Below are 21481 nucleotides of genomic sequence, written 5' to 3'. Positions count from 1 at the left end.
AGCAGGTGAGAGGAGCCCCATTTAGCAGGGTGTTATGGGATAACCATTGGTGGAGAATGCCATAATCACACATATCAAAGGCTGCAAAGAGGTTGAAAGAGGTAAGCAGAGAAAACTGAACCTTTATCACAGACATGGAATACCATTTGTAATGTAGATGAGAGCTGTTTGAAACTGCTGTGTTTCTGCTAAATGGGAATGTTACTTTGGTGTGAATCTCTAACGTGTCTCGACGAACTACTTTCTTTCAGAGCAGGACACTTCGCCTGAGCCAATCAAAGTAGACCACCCTGTAGGTTCCTCTTCCCTGCTTCAAGTCAGTAAAAATAATTCCATCCAGGTCGTCTGGCAGTACTTCAATCATATAAGTGAACATGTGATTCTGGAGTACATAATTGATGATAACTTGTTGGCATTCAATTCATATTTCAAAAACCGAGTGACGTTTGATAAGGAAACTGGCTCGCTCTTTCTGAAAAAGTTAGAAGTAATAGACAGTGGCATTTATGAAGCAACCTTCACTATGCCTACGGCCAAGGATCAATTTCTGGTCAGACGCACTGGTTTTCGTGTGGAAGTTTGGGGTGAGTGAAATATTTGTAATATCAAACTCTCAACCAGAATGTTTATTAGACAATTGTTTGGCAGTTTTATTCCCAGCAATTCATTCGTATTCCCACCTATTGATTATTCTGTTGTTTACATGCAGCAGTCAGTTGGCTGGATGGCTGGTATGTAATGGAGAGTGACACAAGTAGCATGGGTTCAACTCCTACACTCAGCAATACATTATGAGGGTCCCTGCTTCTCAAACTCTTCCCTCACCTGAGACATGCTGACCCTCAGGTAAAACTACCATCAGTTGTGTCTCTCAATAAGACAGCAGCCCTTCTGGGACTATGGCAACTTTATTATGCCCCCTTGCGTTTTATTAAATGTAATTTGGATCCCTTTAATGTTGATGTTGGGATTTATTTATTTCTGGGTTTACTATTAAATTCTTGTTAGGTAGTGATAGTATTAGTAAAAGGACAATCACTAACTGACAATTATAATATAAAAGTAATATAAACTTTCATTGCGTGAGGTATGATATGGTTCTCGCTTGCTCTCTCTGTCTCTCTCCTGTGTACCTCAGGATGGAATCATCCTTCCCCCGGCTCCTCACAGTTGGTCCTTTAGTGGCTTCAATATACTCAAGGGATATGGGAATATGACGATTTGGATCCAAAATTGGCTTAATGACAGGAAACAAAGGTTGACAGATGCTTTTGAAAGTAGAAAGCTTCTTGTGCTGTTCCATAGGGCTTAGTATTGGGTCTCTTCCTATTTGCGGTCTCAATATATTAACCTTTTGGACTTGAATATGAAGGCATAGCTGAGAAATTTACCAGGTAGTTGATAGTGAAGAGAATGGCTGAAAAATGGAGAATGATAACTGTGGTTTGGTTGAATTGGTGGAAGAGTGACGAGTGAAATTCAATCTGGAGGTGTCTGAAATAATTCTTTTGAGGAGGCCAAACAATGGAAGGGTATACCCTTTTAAATAGGGAGCTATTGAAAGGGATAGAGGAAATGAGAAGTCTTGGATAGTATATCCGCAATTCCCTGAAGGTAGCAAGGCACCTAGAAAGTGGGTAAAGAAGGCACGTGGGATGGTTTCCTTCATATCGAAAGGTACTGAATCTAGGAACAGGGATGTATTGCTAAGACTATATACGATATGGGTTAAGCGGCTGCTGGAGATTTGTGTGCATATCTGATCACCATATTACCGGAAGTTCATTATTGCTGTAGAGACTGTACAGCGAAGATTGACAAGAATGTTGCTCAGCTTAAAAATTTTAGCTTTGAGGAAAGATTGGATAGTCTAGAGTCTTCCCTAGAACAGAGGAGACTGATGGGTAAATTAACTGAAGTGTATAAAATAGTGAGAAACTTGGGTAGAGTGGATACTGAACCTATTTTCTGTAAGATCAGTTACCTGGGGAACACAGATTTAAGATTCAGAGGGGACACGACGGAAAATATTTTCATCCACAGTGTGGTGGGTGTCTGGAATTTGCTACCTCGTTTGGTGATTGAGGTGGAAACCATCAACTTGTTTAAAGGAATCTGAATCTGCAACTGAAATGCTCTAATTGATTCCAAAGATATTCCATAGAACACAACGCAGGCTACTTAATAAGGTAACAAAGTGGGAAGCTGGATGAACACAGCAGGCCAAGCAGCATCTCAGGAGCACAAAAGCTGACGTTTCGGGCCTAGACCCTTCATCATGCTCTCTGATGAAGGGTCTAGGTCCAAACCATCAGCTTTTGTGCTCCTGAGATGCTGCTTGGACTGCTGTGTTCATCCAGCTCCACACTTTATTATCTTGGATTCTCCAGCATCTGCAGTTCCCATTATCACTGCTACTTAATCAGAATTGGGTTAGTATTAACATGAATAGAGATTGGCTAACTAATGGAAGACAGAAAGTTAGGACAAAGAGGGCATTTTCAGGATGGCAACCTGTAACTAATGAAGTACCACAGGGGATCAGTTCTAGGGCCATAATTATTGACCCCTATTAATGATTTGGATGGCAGAAGTGAATGTACCAAGTTTGTGGATGATGTTAAAAAAAGAAGTGAGGATGACACGAGTCTACAGAGGGATAAAGACAGATTGAGCAAGTGAGCGAAAACATGGTAGGTGCAACATAATATGGGAAGATGTAAGGTTATGCTTTGGCTAGAAGAACACAGAGTTGTGAGAGCATGGAATGCGTTGCCAGCAGCAGTTGTGGAAGCAAGGTCATTGGGGACATTTAAGAGACTGCTGGACATGCATATGGTCACAGAAATTTGAGGGTGCATACATGAGGATCAATGGTCGGCACAACATTGTGGGCTGAAGGGCCTGTTCTGTGCTGTACTGTTCTATGTTCTATGCTCTAACATTATTTAAATGAGGGAACACTGCAGTTGCTACAGCATGGATGGATTTGTGGGGGTCTTTGTTCATGGATCGCAGAAAACTAGCATTCACATTCACTGCGTAATAGGGAATGTAAATGGAATGTTGGCCTTTATTTTAAAGGGAATAGGATCTAAAAGTCAGGAAGTTTTGCAAAAACTACAAAACACTCGTCAGACCACATCTGGGAGCTATGAACAGTTTTGGTCCCCTTGTCTAAGGAACGATAGACTGACACCAGAGGCAGTCCAGGGAAGGTTCACTAGGTTGATCCTGGTTATGGAGGGGATTTTCTTATGAGGAGGGGTTGAGTAGGTTAGACTTGTACCTGTTGGGAGTTCAGAAGAAAGTGAGGTAACCTTATTGAAACATACAAGATTATTTGGGAACTTGACTGAACCATAGAGTAGATGCTGAGATTGTTTCTTCTGGCGGGAGAACCCAGAACCAGAGGGCGTCATCTCAGAGGTAGGGTAGTGAATCTGTGGAACTCTTTACCACAGAGGCTGTTCGTTTATTCAGAACTGAGCTAGACAGATTTCTACACTGTAAGAGAATCAAGAGTTAGGGGTAAAAGTCAGGAAGTGGATTTCAGACACAATGGGCTAAATGACAGCTATCTGTTCTGTAATTTTTGTATGATTCTGTGTCCTCATATGCTTACAGTGCATTATTTGAATAAATTTTATAAAACTACAGTTACCAGAGATCTGAAACTATTACAAAAATTGCTGTCAAAACTCAGTCTGGCAGCATTAAGATTCCAAGTTGGCAGCACTGGCAAGGTAGGTAGTGTTTGGGCTCTCGAACCTATCTGCTCCAGGTCAGCTGCATCGTCGTTCTCTTGCCTTTTCGTCTTTCTGTTTTTCTCTCTTTTTCTTATCGGCAGCAGAGGAGGTGTCATAGCAGAAGAAGCTGGAGCTGAACTCATGGTGATAGCAGTAGCTACAGTTTTGGCTGCACAGCAGGCCCCGACTTCTAGTGAGGTCGGTGAGGTGGTGGCTGCATGGTAGGCCCAGTTCGGGGCCCTTAGCAATGTTGGTGAGGTGATGGCAGCAGGCCTGTGGACATCTACAGCATCAGCTGGACCCAGAGACGGGAACACCATACAAAAACCCCAGAGACCTTAAAACCCTGCTTGATAAGAAGGACTGTAAAGTTGAACATTACTTCTTATTTTTCTACCCTTATATTTTTCTGTCAATTAAGTAGAAGGTGAAGATCTATTTAAGAAGATCTATGTCTTTATCCATTTTGTAATCCAAAATGGCACTGGACTGAGGCAACAAAACATCTTTCACTATATTTTCTCAAATATCATTCATTCAGCATCTATGGGGGAGAAAAGAGAGTTAACACTTTGAGTTTGGTGGCTCTTTCAAGTATTTGAATGTTGCAGCTGTGAAGTATTGTCTTCTAGTGTTAACGAGAATTTATTTGGGAAATGAGAAACACTTAAGTGCTTTTGCCTTGTTGCCATGTTAGCTCAGCAAATGTAATCAGTGCACACAACATAATGGTCATGATTGTTTGAAGTTGTATATTCTTGGCCAATGAATGACCTAATAAAGTATAAATTGCCACCAGATTGGTAGGGTTACTGAAGAGAGGCATGTTTACTTTAATTGCCCCTAAGATGGCCTCAAATTCTAAAATATTTAATTTTAACCCCTGCAGAAAAGAACAGTAAATTCCTATGTCCAACTTGCAGGCAGTGCCAACTGTTTTTGTGCTGGTATTGCATTGTTGATATGACAGGTTCCAAGTTCATTGTGAGTAACTGGCAGATTCTATCTGTGACGCTCAAATTGCTGCTGCCTCCCCCCATGTGTGCTTGATGTTTCCTTCTTTATGATGCTGTCTTTGTGGCTCGTGAGTTTTCAGTTTCCTCCCATTGAGCCCTTTTATCTGTGTTAATGCCCCAACTTAACCCCCAAAGCCCATGACTGGAAATTCCCATGTCTTTGTGCCCTATACGTTCCCCAAGTACCAGCCAGTGTTGCTATGATTTGTTTAAACTTCCCATCTTCATTCCAGACCTTGTGCAGAGCGACATATCCACCTGCTCAAGTATTCAACAGCAGGTGGCTGCCTCTTCCTCCTGCATTAAAATGCTTTTCCAGGCCATAGAGACTAGCAGCTTATTACTGAGCAATGAAGACCCTGTGTGCAAGAAAGCGATTTGCCTAATACAGAGGCTTTCAGTGCTAAAGTCAGAGTGTGCACCAGGAATACAATGTGAAGCAGACACAAACAAATACAGGGAATGCTGGGGGATGTCAGCAGATCTGGCATCATCTGTGGAGAGAAAACAGAGTTAATGTTTCAAGCCCAGTCTGACTCCTCTTCAGAACTGTTCAGTTATCCAGAAGCCAATCAAATAGTTTTTAGGTTGCTGGCCTTTTGTGTCGGGAACCTGTTGCCAGTAGAATCTGACTTTGTAAGCATCACACATAATGTGTTTCAGTAACTTGATTTATAAAAGTACAGTAATTCCTTTGTTGTTCAATTGCTGTTTTCCCAGTTTAGTTCACAATCAAAAATGAAGTAAAATGAAAGGATTTCCCACACCGTCTTCCAACTGTATGCTCTTTCTCATCTGGCAGTTAGGCACAACTCCAAGGTTTTGGAGTAGATTTGTAGCTCGGGTTGTGGGTGTTGAGATTGGTTGGCTCACCCAGCTGGTTTCCTGTTTCGCAGATGTTTTGTTACCATGCTAGGTAATCCTTAATGCTGCCTCAGATGAAGCATCAGTGTGTTTTCCTGCCTGGTTTTTAGACCCTGGAGTCCGTTAAGATGGATTGCCTCACTTCCGGTTTTCCTTTGTAATGGAATATACATGGGGTCGAGTTCAATATGTTTATTAATAGCATGCTTCATGGAATGCCAAGCTTCTAGGAATTCTTGTGCCTGTCTCCACCTAGCTTGTCCCAGGATTTTGGTGTTGTCCCAGTCAAAATGGTTCTCCTTATCCACATGGATTGAAATGAGTGAGTATCGGTCGTGTCTTTTTGTAGCCAATTGGTGTTCATGTACTCTTGTTGTTAGTTTTCTTCCTGTTTGTCTGATGTAGTGTTTCTCACAGTCTCTGCAGGTGATCTTGTACATGACGTTGGTCCTGTCCATGGCGGGGAGTGGGTCTTTAGTTCAGGTGAGCAGCTGTTGTAGGATTGACGTGGACAAGGAGAACCACTATTTTGACCTGGACAACACCAAAATCCTGGACAAGCTAGGTGGAGACAGGCACAAGAACTCCTAGAAGCTTGGCATTCCACGAAGCATGCTATTAATAAACATATTGAACTCGACCCCATATACATTCCACTGCGCAGGAAAGCCGGAAGTGAGACAATCCATCTCAACAGACTCCAGAGTTTAAAAACCAGGCTAGAAAACATACCGACGCTTCATCAGAGGCTGCACTGAGGATGTTACTCAACTTGGTAATGAAATGTCTGCGAAACAGGAAACCAGCTTGGTGAGCCGACCAATCTCAACAATTAGGCACAACATTGGACTGAGAGATAATGGGAACTGCAGATGCTGGAGAATCCAAGATAATAAAATGTGAGGCTGGATGAACACAGCAAGCCAAGCAGCATCTCAGGAGCACAAAAGCTGACGTTTCGGGCCTAGACCCTTCATTGGACTTGGACTGTCGTTCTCACATTCCAATCACTTAATCCGAGCCGCCAACATCCTTTCTATCCTGACACTCCATCCTCCCCCCGACTATTGTAGAATTGCTGCCCCCTGCACACTACATGTCAGCTCTGATGAAGAGTCATCTAGACTTGAAACGTTAGCTTGCTCTGTCTCCATGAATGCTGTGTGATCTGCTGGGATCTCCAGCGTGCTTTTGATTTTAGTACAGATTCCAGCATCTACAGTAATTTGCTCAAACAAAATAAAAAGATATCTTCATCACAAATGCTTGGAAATAGATAGTTGCTGCTCAATAGTGAAATTCTGACATTGCAACAACCATTCTTATTGTTGAGAATCTGTTTGTTCATTCTCTCCATAGTTTACAAACTTTGATACCATTGCTGATGGCACATCAGGAGGGTAAAAGTATGTCCTATATTTTTTATGTTCTGTGTGCGCAACACAAAATAATTTTATTTAGGATATCATGATTCTGAACTTCATTAGTTAATAAATGTTTGGATGTTTCCTCTATTTATCCAAAATAGAAACATCCCATTTAACTGATGCCAGCCTTTGATTTAGTAACAGCCTGGTTGATTTTCATATTCATTATCTCTTCTCATCCTGTTTGATTGTATTTGTAAACTTTTATGTGTTGCATATGGGTTCTTTGATTTATTTCGTTTTTCTTTTATGTCACATGTATTGTCTTCTTCATTTATAGGTCAGACTACCACATAGAACATAGAACAATACAGCGCAGAACAGGCCCTTCAGCCCTCGATGTTGCGCCGACCTGTGAACTAATCTAAGCCCCTCCTCCTACACTATCCCATCATTATCCATATGCTTGCCCAAGGACTGTTTAAATGCCCCTAACGTGGCTGAGTTAACTACATTGGCAGGCAGGCCGTTCCACACCCTTACCACTCTGAGTAAAGAACCTGCCTCTGACATCTGTCTCAAGTCTATCACCCCTCAACTTGTAGCTATGCCCCCTTGTACAAGCTAAAGTCATCATCCTCGGAAAAAGACTCTCACTGTTCACCCTATCTAATCCTCTGATCATCTTGTATGTCTCTATTAAATCTCCTCTTAGCCTCTTTCTCTCCAATGAGAACAGACCCAAGTCCCTCAGCCTTTCTTCATAGGGCCTGCTCTCCAGACCAGGCAACATCCTGGTAAATCTCCTCTGCACCTTTTCCAATGCTTCCACAACATTCCTGTAATGGGGCGACTAGAACTGCACGCGATATTCCAAATGAGGCCGCATTAGCGTTTTGTACAGTTGCGGCATGACATCACGGCTCTGGAACTCAATCCCTCTGCCAATAAAACCTAACACACTGTAAGCCTTCTTAACAGCACTATCAACCTGGGTGGCAACTTTCAGGGATCTATGTACATGGGCACCAAGATCCCTCTGCACGCCCACACTACCAAGAATCTTTCCGTTGACCCTGTATTCTGCCTTCCTATTATTCCTCCCAAAGTGCATCACCTCACATTTATCCATATTAAACTCTATTTGCCACGTCTCAGCCCAATTCTGCAGTTTATCCAAAGTCTCCCTGCAACCTGCAACATTCTTCCACACTGTCCACCACTCCACCGACTTTAGTGTCATCTGCAAACTTACTAACCCATCCACTTATGCCTGTGTCCAAGTCATTTATAAAAATGACAAACAGCAGTGGTCCCAAAACAGATCCTTGAGGCACACCACTGGTAACCGGACTCCAAGCAGAAACGTGCTATTTCTTTGTTTACATCAGCTGAGTATAACTGAGCCAAGGCTGGCAACAGGATGATCTGTCAGTTGAATTTAACAACCTTTTGTAACTTTCCTTTTGACAGAAAAACTGCGAACACCACAAATCGTTCAGGAACCTGACTATGTAATCAATCAGGTTTGGTTGAGTTGCATTGTGAGGCAAGCAAAAGCAAGTAGCATCAGTTGGTGGAAAGATAACAAAGAATGGAACAGATGGAATAGCAGCGTATCATTTGGAAACCACACGTTGTTCATTCAGGACATGGAAGTCACAGATTGCGGTGTGTATACCTGCATTGTGAAAAACGAGGTCAGCACTAGCAGCAACTCACATGTGTTAACAGGAGACGGTAGGACTTCATGGTTTGATACAGTATGAAGTATGTGGAATGATGTTCTAAATACTTATGTTCTAGATAAAATTTCACTGTCAGACACGTTTGAGGTACTCTGGATTATATTCTAACTGGTGACTACTGAGATGAAGAGAAATGCCTTCACCCAGTGGGTGTGGAACTCTGCCACAGAAAGCAGTTGAGGCCAAAACATTGAATGTTTTCAGGAAGGAGAGAGATATAGGCCTTAGAGCTCAAGGGATTGTAGGTTGTTTGGAGAAAGTGGGAACAGGGTTGGATGATCAGTCATGACCATTTTGAATAGCTGAGCAGGCTTGAGTGCCAAATAGCATATTGCTCTCTGATGAAGGGTCTAGGCCCGAAACATCAGCTTTTGTGCTCCTGAGATGCTGCTGGGCCTGCTGTGTTCATCCAGCCTCACATTTCATTATCTTGGATTCTCCAGCATCTGCAGTTCCCATTATCACAGCATATTGCAGCTCCTACTTTCTATGTTTCCAGGTTGCTGTGCCATAGAGACCATCATTTTAAATAAAAGTGAATTTCTTAGCAACCTATTGGAAATAAACTGAAGAACTACATTTTACATTGCAACATTCTTATGGGAACAACCAGACAAAAATCATCAAAAATCAAACATTCCTACTAAGGTTGCAACCTCTGAATTACTTCCCGTGCCATACACTACTGAATACAGGAATAGGACGTTAGGGCAGACGAATGTGTGGCTAAAGGGATGATGTAGGAGGGAGGGCTTTAGAGTTTAGCATCATTGTGATAGCTTCTGGAGTAGGTGAGATCTGTACAAACTGGATGGATTATACCTGAAATGGAATGGATCCAATTTCTTTGCTGGGAGGTTTGTTCATGCTGTTGGGTGATTTTAAACTGATTGGGCAGGGAATTGGGGCACAGAATAAATGTAATTTCAAGAGCAAGATCCATCAGAGGTGGAAGGAAGGCTATGACAGGTGGAGAAGACATAGGTAGGTGTGATAATCCTGTGCCTTTAAGAGATGTGTCCTGTGCTGTTTCTGTTACAGAGGAGTGTTGTCACAGTTGTGCCAAAATGTCTCTGTCAGACAGGCAGTTTATAAACAGCTTATCAATTCTCTCTGGGTGTGTTTTTTGTGAAATGAGATGGAAGAATCATGAGTTGGTGCCACCAGGGCTGCCACAGACCCAGTAAGGCTTTTTTTAGTTTTGCTTTCAGTTAGTGAGAAAATTTCTGTTGCTGCTGGAGCTTAGAGCTTGAGTTCTCTGCTGCTCGAGTGAAAATCAAAATGGACAGATTGTGTTTGTTTCTTTTTTCTGGACTGGAGAGAGTTGGCACGTAAGAATCATAACTGTTTTGCTGAATTGCATTTTAGATTAGATTCCCTACAATGTCGAAACAGGCCCTTCGGCCCAACAAGCCCACACCGCCCCTTGCAGCATCCCACCCAGACCCATCCCCCCATAACCCACAGACATCCCTGAACACTTTAGCATGGCCAATCCACCTAGTCAGCACATCTTTGGACTGTGGGAGGAAACCGGAGCACCCGGAGTAGACCCACGCAGACACGGGGAGAATGTGCAAACTCCACACAGACAGTCGCACGAGGCTGGAATCGAACCCGGGTGCCCTGTGCTGTGAGGCTGCAGTGCTAACCACTGAGCCACCGTGCTGCCCCAAGAGTTTTGCCAGTGTTTTGCCAAGAGTGTGTTTATGGGATGCTGCCAACATTGGAACAGTTGATGATTAGCGGTTAATAATATATTATCTTGTTAAATGTTTCAATAGAGAAAAGTTATGGCAGTTCTCTTTGTTTTATTTTAACTGTGTTATAAGAATAAAGTGTGTTTTGATTTAAAGTTTAGTGGTGGACCAATCAAATCATATCTGGAATGTAGCACCTTACCATAGCCTAAACACTAACTTTTATTTTTTTAAAGGCAATCTCCATAATATACTTTGTTGGGGGGTGGGTTGGTGGTGGGGGTCTCATCTAGTCCATAACACAGGATAAGGCACATGGAAGATCTAGAAAGCTGCATTGTACCTATTTTAATGCAAGGAGCTTGACTGATAAGGCAGATGAACTTAGAACACTGATCAGTATGTGGGAATATGATTTGTTGCAATCACTGAGACATGGTTGAAGGAAGGGCAGGACTGGCAGCTCAACATTTCAGGGTTTAAATGGGGGCTATAAATAGCTGGGGGGTATGCATTATTGATAAAGAAAACCATCACTGCTGCTCTTGCCCTTCAAACATACAGGAACATGCTGGTCCTAAATTCTCAGTATACTACCTTTTAAAAGGCACCCACTTTCCAAATGTAGGCTTACCTGCAAGTACCTGCTGTCACTTTGTGTTTGCCAGATCCTGGTTCATGATATTGAAATTGGCTCCCCCAACTAAGGCACTTCTGCACTATCATTATCCCATTCAAAATCAATATAGAGTGTAATGATCACTATCCCCAAAATGCTTGTCCACTGAAACTTCGACTACTTGACTGACTTTGCTCCCTAGGAGTAGTCCTAGCACTGCCCCATCTCTCATAGGGCTATCTACATAATGGTACAAAAAACTCTCTTAGATGCACTTTAAAAAGTCCATGCCACACTAAGGCAACCCTAGTCAATGCTAGCAAAGTTGAGGAATAATTCTGCTTTGCTCACACTTTTCTGTGATTTGCACAGATATCTGCTCCTCTATCTCTGTCTAACTATTGGGAAGAGGACATCCTAGAAGGATCTTCAGCTGAGGCCTCCCTGGGCAGAACATAAAAATAATAAAAGGGTGATCACTTTGCTGGGATTATACTACTGGCCTCCCAACAGTCAGAAGTATTAACAAGTATTAGATAGTTTAGTGAGCACGCAGGTACATATATCCCCAGGGCCTGATGAGATGTATTCCAGGCTGCAATGGGAGGCAAGTGAAGAGATTGCTGGGGCCCTATCAGACATATTTAATACTTCACTGGCCACAGGCAAATTGCCGGAGGACTAGGGGATAGCTAACATGGTTCCTCCGTTCAAGAAGGGCAGCAGGGATAGGCCAGGTAATTACAGACTGGTTAATCTGATGTCAGTTATTGGGAATTATTGGCAAAAATTCTAAAGAGCAGAATAAACCCTTGGAAAGGCAGGGATTGATCAGGGATAGCCAGCATGGATTTGTTAGAAGGAGACCCTGTCTGATTTAATTGAGTGATTTGAAAAAGTAACTAAATACACTGATGACAGTAGTGCAATTGGTGTGGCTTATACTGACTTCTAAGGCTTTTGAACAAGGTCCCGCATGGAAAACTTGTCTAAAATGTACCAATGGGATCCAAGGTATGTTGGCAAGGGTGATGGTGGAGGATTGTTTTTGTAATTGGAAGCCTGTGACTAGCAACGTACTGCTGGAAGCCACTGTGACTGCTAGGATGTGAACGTACAAGGTTGAATCGGTAAGTTTGCAGATGACTTGAAGATTATGGGTGCTGTTGATGGTGAGGTCGATGGTTTCAGGGTACTGTATAATGTTGATAAGCTTGTAAATTGGGCAGAATGAGGGTTGGTAGAATTTAATCCTGATAAGTGCAAGGTGTTTTTGGGATGTCTCATCAAGGAAGAATATACACAATGAATGACCGGTCCCTAGGGAGTACTGAGTATTGGTGTACACTCCTCAGATCCCTGAAGGTGTCTGCACAGGTAAACAGGATGATGAAAAAAAAATTGGAAATGCTTGCCTTGATTAGTTAGGGAGTAACATATAGCAGCAAAGAAGTTTCAATTTTATAAAACATTGGTTTGGCCACACATGGAATGTTCAGTGCAGTTCTGGCGGCCACATTATGTGTTGCGGCACATCCCTCACACAACCGCCCAAAGAGGATCCCCCTCGTTCTCACACACCACCCCACCAACCTCCGGATACAACGCGTCATCCTCCGACACTTCCGCCATCTACAATCCGACCCCACCACCCAAGACATTTTTCCATCCCCACCCTTGCCTGCCTTCCGGAGGGACCACTCTCTCCGGGACTCCCTTGTCCGCTCCACATTCCCCTCCAACCCCACCACACCCGACACCTTCCCCTGCAACCACAGGAAGTGCTACACTTGCCCCACACCTCCTCCCTCACCCCCATCCCAGGCCCCAAGATGACTTTCCATATTCAGCAGATGTTCACTTGCACATCTGCCAATGTGGTATACTGTATCCACTGTACCCGGTGTGGCGTCCTCTACATTGGGGAAACCAAGCGGAGGCTTGGTGACCGCTTTGCAGAACACCTCCGCTCGGTTCGCAGTAAACAACTGCACCTCCCAGTCGCGAACCATTTCAACTCCCCCCTCCCATTCCTTAGATGACATGTCCATCATGGGCTTCCTGCAGTGCCACAATGATGCCACCCGAAGGTTGCAGGAACAGCAACTCATATTCCGCTTGGGAACTCTGCAGCCCAATGGTATCAATGTGGACTTCACCAGCTTCAAAATCTCCCCTTCCCCCACTTCGTCCCAAAAACAGCCCAGTTCGTCCCCTCCCCCCACTGCATCCCAAAACCAGCCCAGCCTGTCTCTGCCTCCCTAACCTGTTCTTCCTCTCGCCCATCCCTTCCTCCCACGTCAAGCCGCACCTCCATTTCCTACCTACTAACCTCATCCCACCTCCTTGACCTGTCCGTCTTCCCTGGACTGACCTATCCCCTCCCTACCTCCCCACCTATACTCTCCTCTCCACCTATCCTCTTTTCTCTCCATCTTCGTCTGCCTCCCCCTCTCTCCCTATTTATTTCAGAACCCTCTCCCCATCCCCCCCTCTCTGATGAAGGGTCTAGGCCCGAAACGTCAGCTTTTGTGCTCCTGAGATGCTGCTTGGCCTGCTGTGTTCATCCAGCTCCACACTTTGTTACCATATCAGTGACTGTTTGTTTCTTAAATCTCCATTAGTCCTCGCTATTCTGTCTTTTTGGGCAGGAAATGTCTTTTTATCAACGTTTTGCTTAATCACTAACATAGATGTTTTACCTGTTCTTCACAGCCTTACGTGTATTCCGTCTCTCTTGTGCTGTCTCTATCTTGCCATTGTGATTATGCATTTGCTTTCGGAAAAGTCTGCATTTTCTTCTTGTCCAATGTTCCTTAAGCCTATGGTGAACTGAGAAGTATTCTGAAAAGAGTTAGTTGATGTGATTATGTTGGAGGGAGTGATGGGACACTGTGGTAATTCCTGCTGGGCCAGGCCCACCTACCATGGATCCTTGTGATAACACGACTGAATAGGTTGATAAAAATATGCCTTTTTATAACACCCCAACCCCTCATGCCCTGGTGTAACAATAGGAGTGAACAGTGAGGAAACAATGAGTAAATAGAAAGCTAATTGTAGTAGCTTTGGGTTAGCCTGTGTTTTTTCTATGGCAATTCATAGTACAAATGAGAATTTGGATAAATAGGAAGTACGAGGCAGTCTGTCTGAATGGAACATTTTTCTACTCGGCAGTCTTTGGCAGATTGCTTCTTTTTTGTAATGCTGGGGAGGTCATTGAAGACGGTTGGACCTGGAATGCTATTCTGAGGAATTCCCACAAAGATGTCCTGGGGCTGAGATGATCTCCAAAAACCGTAATACCTCCCTTTGTACTAGGTACTGTGGGCATCGCTGGCTAGGCAGCATTTATTGCCCACCCTAACTGCTCTTGAGAATGTAGTGACGAACTGCCTTCTTGAACCACAGCAGTCCTTGGGGCAGAGGTAGACCCACAGTACTGTTAGGGAGGGAATTGCAGAATTTGTAAAGTGGCAGTGGTGGACTGTAGAATGATTTCTACATAAGGTCAGTGAGTTACTTGGAGAGGAACTTGCAGGGAGTGGTGTTACCATCATTATTCAACCCTGTCCTTCTAGATGCAAGATGGAAGGTGTTGTTGGAGCAGCCTTGCTAAGTTGAAGCAGTAAATGGTGCACATTGCTGCCGATTTGTGTCAGTGTCGAAGGGGTTAAGCTGTGGTGATGGATGGGGCTCTAATCAAGTCTTCCAATCTCCTGTTGTTTTAGATATGTTGCCAAAGGTCTAGAAACATAATTAAATGTCGTACCATTGTTTAAGAAGATAGAAAAACATACACCCATTAATTATAGACCAGCAACTGAGATTAGATAGTGGAAAATTTATTGGAAAAATTTCTGAGGAACTAACATGATTCCATTTTTGAGGACGTATTAAGGAGAGCTGGCGAGGGTAGTAATTTGTTAGGCTACTTAATTTTAGCAGAGCTTTTGAAAAGATCACAGAGGCAGATCAGGTCACAGAAGGAAAAGCCAAAGCATCTAAGGTAAAGAGGCAAGTTGGATCCTTCAGAGAATGGACGCAATGGGTAATGATCAATGCATATTTTGTCACTGGAAAGCCTTTTCCAGTGAGGTTCTGCAGGACTCGGTGCTGTGTTCCTTATTGTCTATGAAATATAACAAAATATGGACTTGAGTACAGGAGGTTAAAATTTGTGATCAGAGATAATGGGAACTGCAGATGCTGGAGAATCCAAGATAACAAAGTGTGGGGCTGGATGAACACAGCAGACTTAGGAGCACAAATGCCTAGGCCCGAAACGTCAGCTTTTATGCTCCTAAGAAGCTGCTTAGCCTGCTGTGTTCATCTAGCCCCACACTTTGTTATCTTGAGTACAGGAGGTTTGATTGAGAAGTTTGTAAATTGTACAAATGTTGTCTGAGTGATCGCTAATAAAGAAAGAAACTGTAGTCTTCAGGAAGATTTTGAGTGCATGTCAAGTGGAATAATTTTTTGTGTTATTTTCACATTTCAGAGACTCTCTTCATTCTAGTTGCTGTTTTATTCATCTCTGTTGTGGCTCTGGCTAGCAGTTTGACCTCCTGTATTGGAGAAGCAATCATAATCATTGCCATGAAGAAACTCTCAGGTACTTATTGAAAGTATTAAAAGCATTCAATAATCTCTACATCAAACCACTAGTTGTTGATGTTCATTTTGCTCACTTGAGGTTTGCATTCATAGGTCCAAACCAGCAGAGGGAACTTACAGCCATTTTTGTGGCATTTCAAGTTGTGTCCATCAACTGCCTGTTGATTGCAAGTGTTCTAGCTGTATTTGAGTCAGGTAAGTGATCTGTTTGGCTAATGCCTAAACACATACTTGCAACGATCAGATACCAGCCCATGGCTCCTGCCATCAAATTAAACATTATCAATTTACAGCATTGATGATACCTCATTCAAGCTTCACAGGTAGACCACGAAGGTATGTTTCAAACTGGGAGCTCAGGGGTGAAAGGTACCGTGTCTTTCAGAGATAGATACAGCACAGGATCTTCACCTCGTATTGCTAGCACAAGAGAAACATATGGAGCTTAGTCCATGTTGGTCATTGTCTATTACATCTAGGTTGATATGTTTTGAATTCTGTTTCTTGTTAATCCTAAAATTCTTTTCCACCTCTGCTCTGATGCACATGTACATTGCCATCTGCTGCTGATTTTGTGCAACGCATCATCCTCCGACACTTCCGCCATCTGCAATCCGACCCCACCACCAAAGACATTTTTCCCACCCCACCCCTGTCTGCTTTCCAGAGGGACCACTCTCTCCGGGACTCCCTTGTCTGCTCCACACTCCCCTCCAACCCCACCACACCCGGCACCTTCCCCTGCAACTGCAGGAAGTGCTACGCTTGCTCCCACACCTCCTCCCTCACCCCCATCCCAGGCACCAAGATGACTTTCCACATCAAGCAGATGTTCACCTGCATATCCGCCAAGGTGATATACTGCACCTGCTGTACCTGGTGTGGCTACCTCTACATTGGCGAAACCAAGCGGAGGCTTGGGGACCGCTTTGCAGAACACCTACGCTTGAATTGCAATAAACAACTGCACCTCCCAGTCACGAACCATTTCAACTCCTCCTCCCATTCCTTAGATGACATGTCCATCCTGGGCCTCCTGCAGTGCCACAACGATGCCACCAGAATGTTTCAGGAACAGCAACACATATTCCGCTTGGGAACCCTACAGTCCAATGGTATCAATGTGGATTTCACAAGCTTCGAAATCTCCCCTCCCACCACTGCATCCCAAAACCAGCCCAGCTCGTCCCCGCCTCCCTAATCTGTTCTTCCTCTCACCTATCCCCTCCTCCCACCTCAAGCCGCATCCTCATTTCCTTCCTACTAACCTCATCCCGTTCCCTTGACCTGTCCGTCATCCCCGGGCTGACCTATCCCCTCCCTACCTCCCCACCCATACTCTCCTCTCCACCTAACTTCTCCTCAATCCATCTTCAATCTGCCTCCCCCTCTCTCCCTGTTTATTTCAGAAACCTCTCCCCATCCCCCTTTTCTGATAAAGGGTCTAGGCTCGAAACGTCAGCTTTTCTGCTCCTAAAAAGCTGCTTGACCTGCTGTATTCATCCAGCTCCACACTTTGTTATCGCGGATTCTCCAGCATCTGCAGTTCCTATTATCTCAGATTCCTGGTTGACTTACAACTGCAAATGATTACAGCACAACTCCGCAACTCATTCCACTCCCTGTCCGGCAAATGATCTCTCTGCAGAGAATGATCCAGTTGAAATGTCTGATTCAGCTTGTTTTTATAACAATTGTAGAAACTTGGAATATGTTGAACCACCCACTGTGAAAATCTTCTCCCTCAGGTCATCTCTGATTTGTTTGCCAATCACCTTCAATCACTGCCCTCTGGTCCTCGGCCCTTCCCAATTCCTCCAATTCATTTATCCTCACCGCCTTCTCTCAATCCAACTTCCTCTTCTCGCTTACCACCCTCCTCCTCCTCCCATCTGTTGTACCGTCCTCCCACTCACCTTTCTCGTCCAACTCATTATCCTCCACTTCTCTCCCTCCCGCATTCACCTCCCCTGGCCCACACTTTTCCCTCCCTCCATATCCATTCTTCGGTCTACTTTTCTTTGATAATGTGATGAATGTTTAATTTGAAGATGTACATAATGTGAAGATGTAACTCAGTAAGAAGCACTCCTGTGGTTCTCATCATGCAATTTTCCTGACGTAGTTAGATGTTTATGAGGGTGCAGAACTGGAATTGTGTGACCACACTCTTCTTTCACCGAGACCTCTATACAATCACTTTCACAGGCTTCTCCACATGGTGCAGAGGTATTGCAGGGTTTGGATGTTTAATATGCATAACAGTGATCATCTATGTGTCCGTCCTCTTTCTTGATCTGAATACAAATCGCGCTCCATCGTTCTTAACCACGAACAGTAAGTTGAAAGACTTGTACTTCTGACTGAGTTTTTTTTTAATTTTCACATGGGAATTGGATATTGCTAGCTGGACCAGTGTTTACTGTCCATCCCTAGTTGCCCCTTGAGAAGGTGGTGATAAGCTGCCTTCTGGAACCGTTGCAGTCTATGTTGCTGTCGAATGATCCCACCACCCGCACCCCCCACCCCCACCCCATGGCCCCAATGCTCTTAGGGAGGGAATTCCAAGATTTTGACCAAAAAACATTGAAGGAATGGCAATATATTTTGAAATCAGGATGGTGAGTGGCTGGAGAAGAACTTGCAGGGGTTGGTGTTCCCATGGTGGCGACAGTATACGTTTAATATTTATGATCCTTTAAGCTGCATGTAAACAGATATGTATTGTTCTCTGACCCAGTGCAGTTGAGAAGCATCTTCCAGTCATCCCTGTTCGTACTGAATTAGAGGAGAGGTGTGTGGGAGAAGGTGTGTCAGTTTGTAAACAGGCAGAAGGTTAAAGGAACCGAAGTTGCCAACGTGTCAGAGTTGCCTCTTCTGCAGTTATTGAAATGGGACGGACAGGAAGATCATCTTCAGTCCTCTGCCTTTCCCTAGTACCCAATATTCTCTTCTCCTCTCAGGAGAGAAAGAAGAGACCTGTGAGTGTGAGAAGTAGAATGGTTTGGGAGGGCCTTTGACAGATGGTGTGATAGTGCATTAAGATGATGAGTGGTGGTGATCATTGGTGAGATAAGGAGCAAAGAAGTCCCTCCACCCAAAGGGATGGATGCAACTGCAAAGCCTGAGGATCAAGCTCAGGAATAAGCCACACATAGGAATGTTGTGAAATGTGTTGTGACACTCAGCTTTCCTTCCCGGAAAGGTTGTTGGAACTTGTGCAGTTTCGTACTCTTGCTGATTGTGTGTGCCACTTGAAGCCCCTCGGACTTGATTTCAGAGGCAGTTCTTCTTCCTTGAGTCAGTAGGAAATGGAACCTCCCCTGTAAGATGTCTAAAAGACTGGAGGCCAGAGAGATTTCAACCATAGACTGCTTTATATGTAGACAGTCAAGTCAGGCATATTTAAAGATCAGGTATGTATTATAATTAGTCTCTCCCAAATAAAGCAGGCTGATTTGAATTACTTTCTTCCGTGACAGTTCATCGTTTGATCCTATTTCTGTGTGGAATTCTCTCTGTGGCAATTTCAACTGTATTACTTCATCAATCAAAAAAAATTGGTGAGTAAATGAGAGATTATAATTCAATAAAAGGACGTGTTACCCTGGTCTCCTTACTATTTATTTCCATGTGGACTGGAGGGAAACCTGTAAGTTCCCCACATGAACACCAGAAAGATTCTTTGCTTCCTGAAATATCAGGGATGGTTGTGTGGAAAGCGTTCCTATCAGGATTATAATGCACAATTACTGCTTTGCCATTCTTGGATACTTAATATTAGCATTTTTACAAACTATACACTGTTCGTCATTGCATGTTGATGATCCATGTTTAATATTTATGATCCTGTTTGCTACATCTTTCTCTGAATTCAGTCTCTTTTTAACATGAATGTTGCTATGATCTGTACACGACACTGATTCTATCAATATTTCTAATTGTATGAAGTTCAGGATGAAAACATATTTAAGTAATCTTGTCTGTCTCTCGATTGTATGCTGCAGCTTCACTTTGCCAATATCCTTACAAAATGTTCATTACGAGGAGTTTACTTGCTGTGCTGGTCTACTTATTATTTGCATCGATATCTGTCATCTACTACATCACGTACTGTAAGTAAGAAGTTACAGAAAAAGTTAGGAATTGGAAGTTGAGAGTTTATTATTCTGGCTACATGGCTGTTGGAGTTCTATCTTATGCGTAATTCCCTATCTCATTGTAAAGTCTTTTCCTTCACCGACATCTTTTAGATGTATCATGAAGATGAAACCACGCTGAAGAGTATTATCTAGAAATGTCTACCTTTATATTGCACTGACTTTTTTGTTTGCAGGCCCATGCATATCAGTGGCCTAAGACCTGGGTCAACAATCTATCAAGGCCGATGGTGGGACCTGGTGGTAGAGGTGGAGAGTTCTGGAGAAGGGAAACAACCAGTTGGCAGCCCTGTTTCAGATGATAGACAGATTCCAAGACGAGACAGCCATTCGAGGCCATTACAATGCTGAAAGATTGGCAGCACCATTATCAGGGTTGGGCTCTACCGATAAAGATGGGCAAAGGAGTTCAAGGTGCTTTCTGAAAATACAGATGGCAGGTTCTTGTTGTGGAAGAGGAGCACGTCCTCACAGTGGTATGTGGTTGGGGCTTTCTGGTGGTCCCTGACCCCAATAGGAAAATACTTGCTTGTGCTAGGACACATAGAACATAGAACAGTACAGCACAGTACAGGTCCTTCAGCCCATGATGTTGTGCTGACCTATTATCATACTAAGATCAATCTACCCTACATACCCTACATTTTACTATCCTTCATGTGCCTATCCAAGAGTCGCTTAAAAGTCTCTAAAGTATCTGACTCCACTACCCCTGCTGTCAGCACATTCCACACGCCCACCACTCTGTGTAAAGAATCTACCTCTGACATCTCCTGTCCCTTCCTCCAGTCACCTTAAAATTTAGACCCCTTGTAATAGTCATTTCCACCTTGGGAAAAAGTCTCTGACTGTCCACTCTATGCTTCTCATCATCTTGTACACCTCTATCAAGTCACCTCTCATCCTTCTTCACTCCAATGCAAAATGCCCTTGCTCCCTCAGCCCTTCCTCACAAGACCTGCCCTCCAGTCCAGGCAGCATCCCGGTAAATGTCCTCTGCACCTTCTCTAAAGCTTCCACATCTTTCCTATAATGAGGTGACCAGAACTGAACACTATATTCTAAAAGTGGTCTAACCAGAGTTTTATACAGCTGCAGCATAACCTCAGGGCTCTTAAACTCAATCCCCCTGCCAGTGAAAGCCAACACACCATACATCTTCTCTACAACCCTATGAACTTGGGTAGCAGCTTTGAGGGATTTATGGATATGTACCCCAAGATCCCTCTGTTCCTCCACACTGCTAAGAATCCTGTCTTAGCCCTATAATCTGCATTCAAATTTGACCTTCCAAAATGAATCACTTCACACTTTTCTGGGTTCATTCCATCTGCCACTCCTTTGCCCAGCTCTGCATCCTGTCAATGTCCCGTTGCAACCTACAACAGCCCTCCATACTGTCCACAACTCCACCAACCTTTGGGTCATTGGCAAACTTACTAACCCACCCTTCAATTTCCTGATCCAAGTCATTTATAAAGATCACAAAGAGCAGAGGTCCCATAACAGATCCCTGCGGAACACCACAGGGCACCAAGCTTCAGGCTGAATACTTTCCATCCATTACCACCCTCTGTCTTCTATTGGACAGCCAGTTTTGTATCCAGTCAGCCAAATTTCCCTGAATCCCATGCCTCCTTA

The 21481-nt window shown here is 43.7% G+C and overlaps 2 protein-coding genes across 2 annotated transcripts in view; both read left to right on the top strand.

The window, feature by feature from the left end:
* gpank1 (G patch domain and ankyrin repeats 1) overlaps nt 1–21481 on the top strand; it is a 261542-nt gene that overhangs the window by 126234 nt on the left and 113827 nt on the right. The window lies entirely within an intron of this gene.
* LOC132206273 (uncharacterized) lies at nt 8476–19872 on the top strand. The gene is made up of 6 exons (XM_059639754.1): nt 8476–8736; nt 15565–15678; nt 15774–15875; nt 17889–18017; nt 19163–19243; nt 19688–19872. The coding sequence occupies exons 1-6, from the start codon at nt 8649–8651 to the stop codon at nt 19801–19803; spliced, it is 630 nt and encodes a 209-aa protein (XP_059495737.1). The 5' UTR covers nt 8476–8648; the 3' UTR covers nt 19804–19872.

Source organism: Stegostoma tigrinum, chromosome 34, assembly GCF_030684315.1.
Source record: "Stegostoma tigrinum isolate sSteTig4 chromosome 34, sSteTig4.hap1, whole genome shotgun sequence".
NCBI lineage: Eukaryota > Metazoa > Chordata > Chondrichthyes > Orectolobiformes > Stegostomatidae > Stegostoma > Stegostoma tigrinum.
The sequence above is the reverse complement of the archived record's forward strand: the minus strand, read 5'-3'. Positions and strand labels throughout refer to the sequence as shown.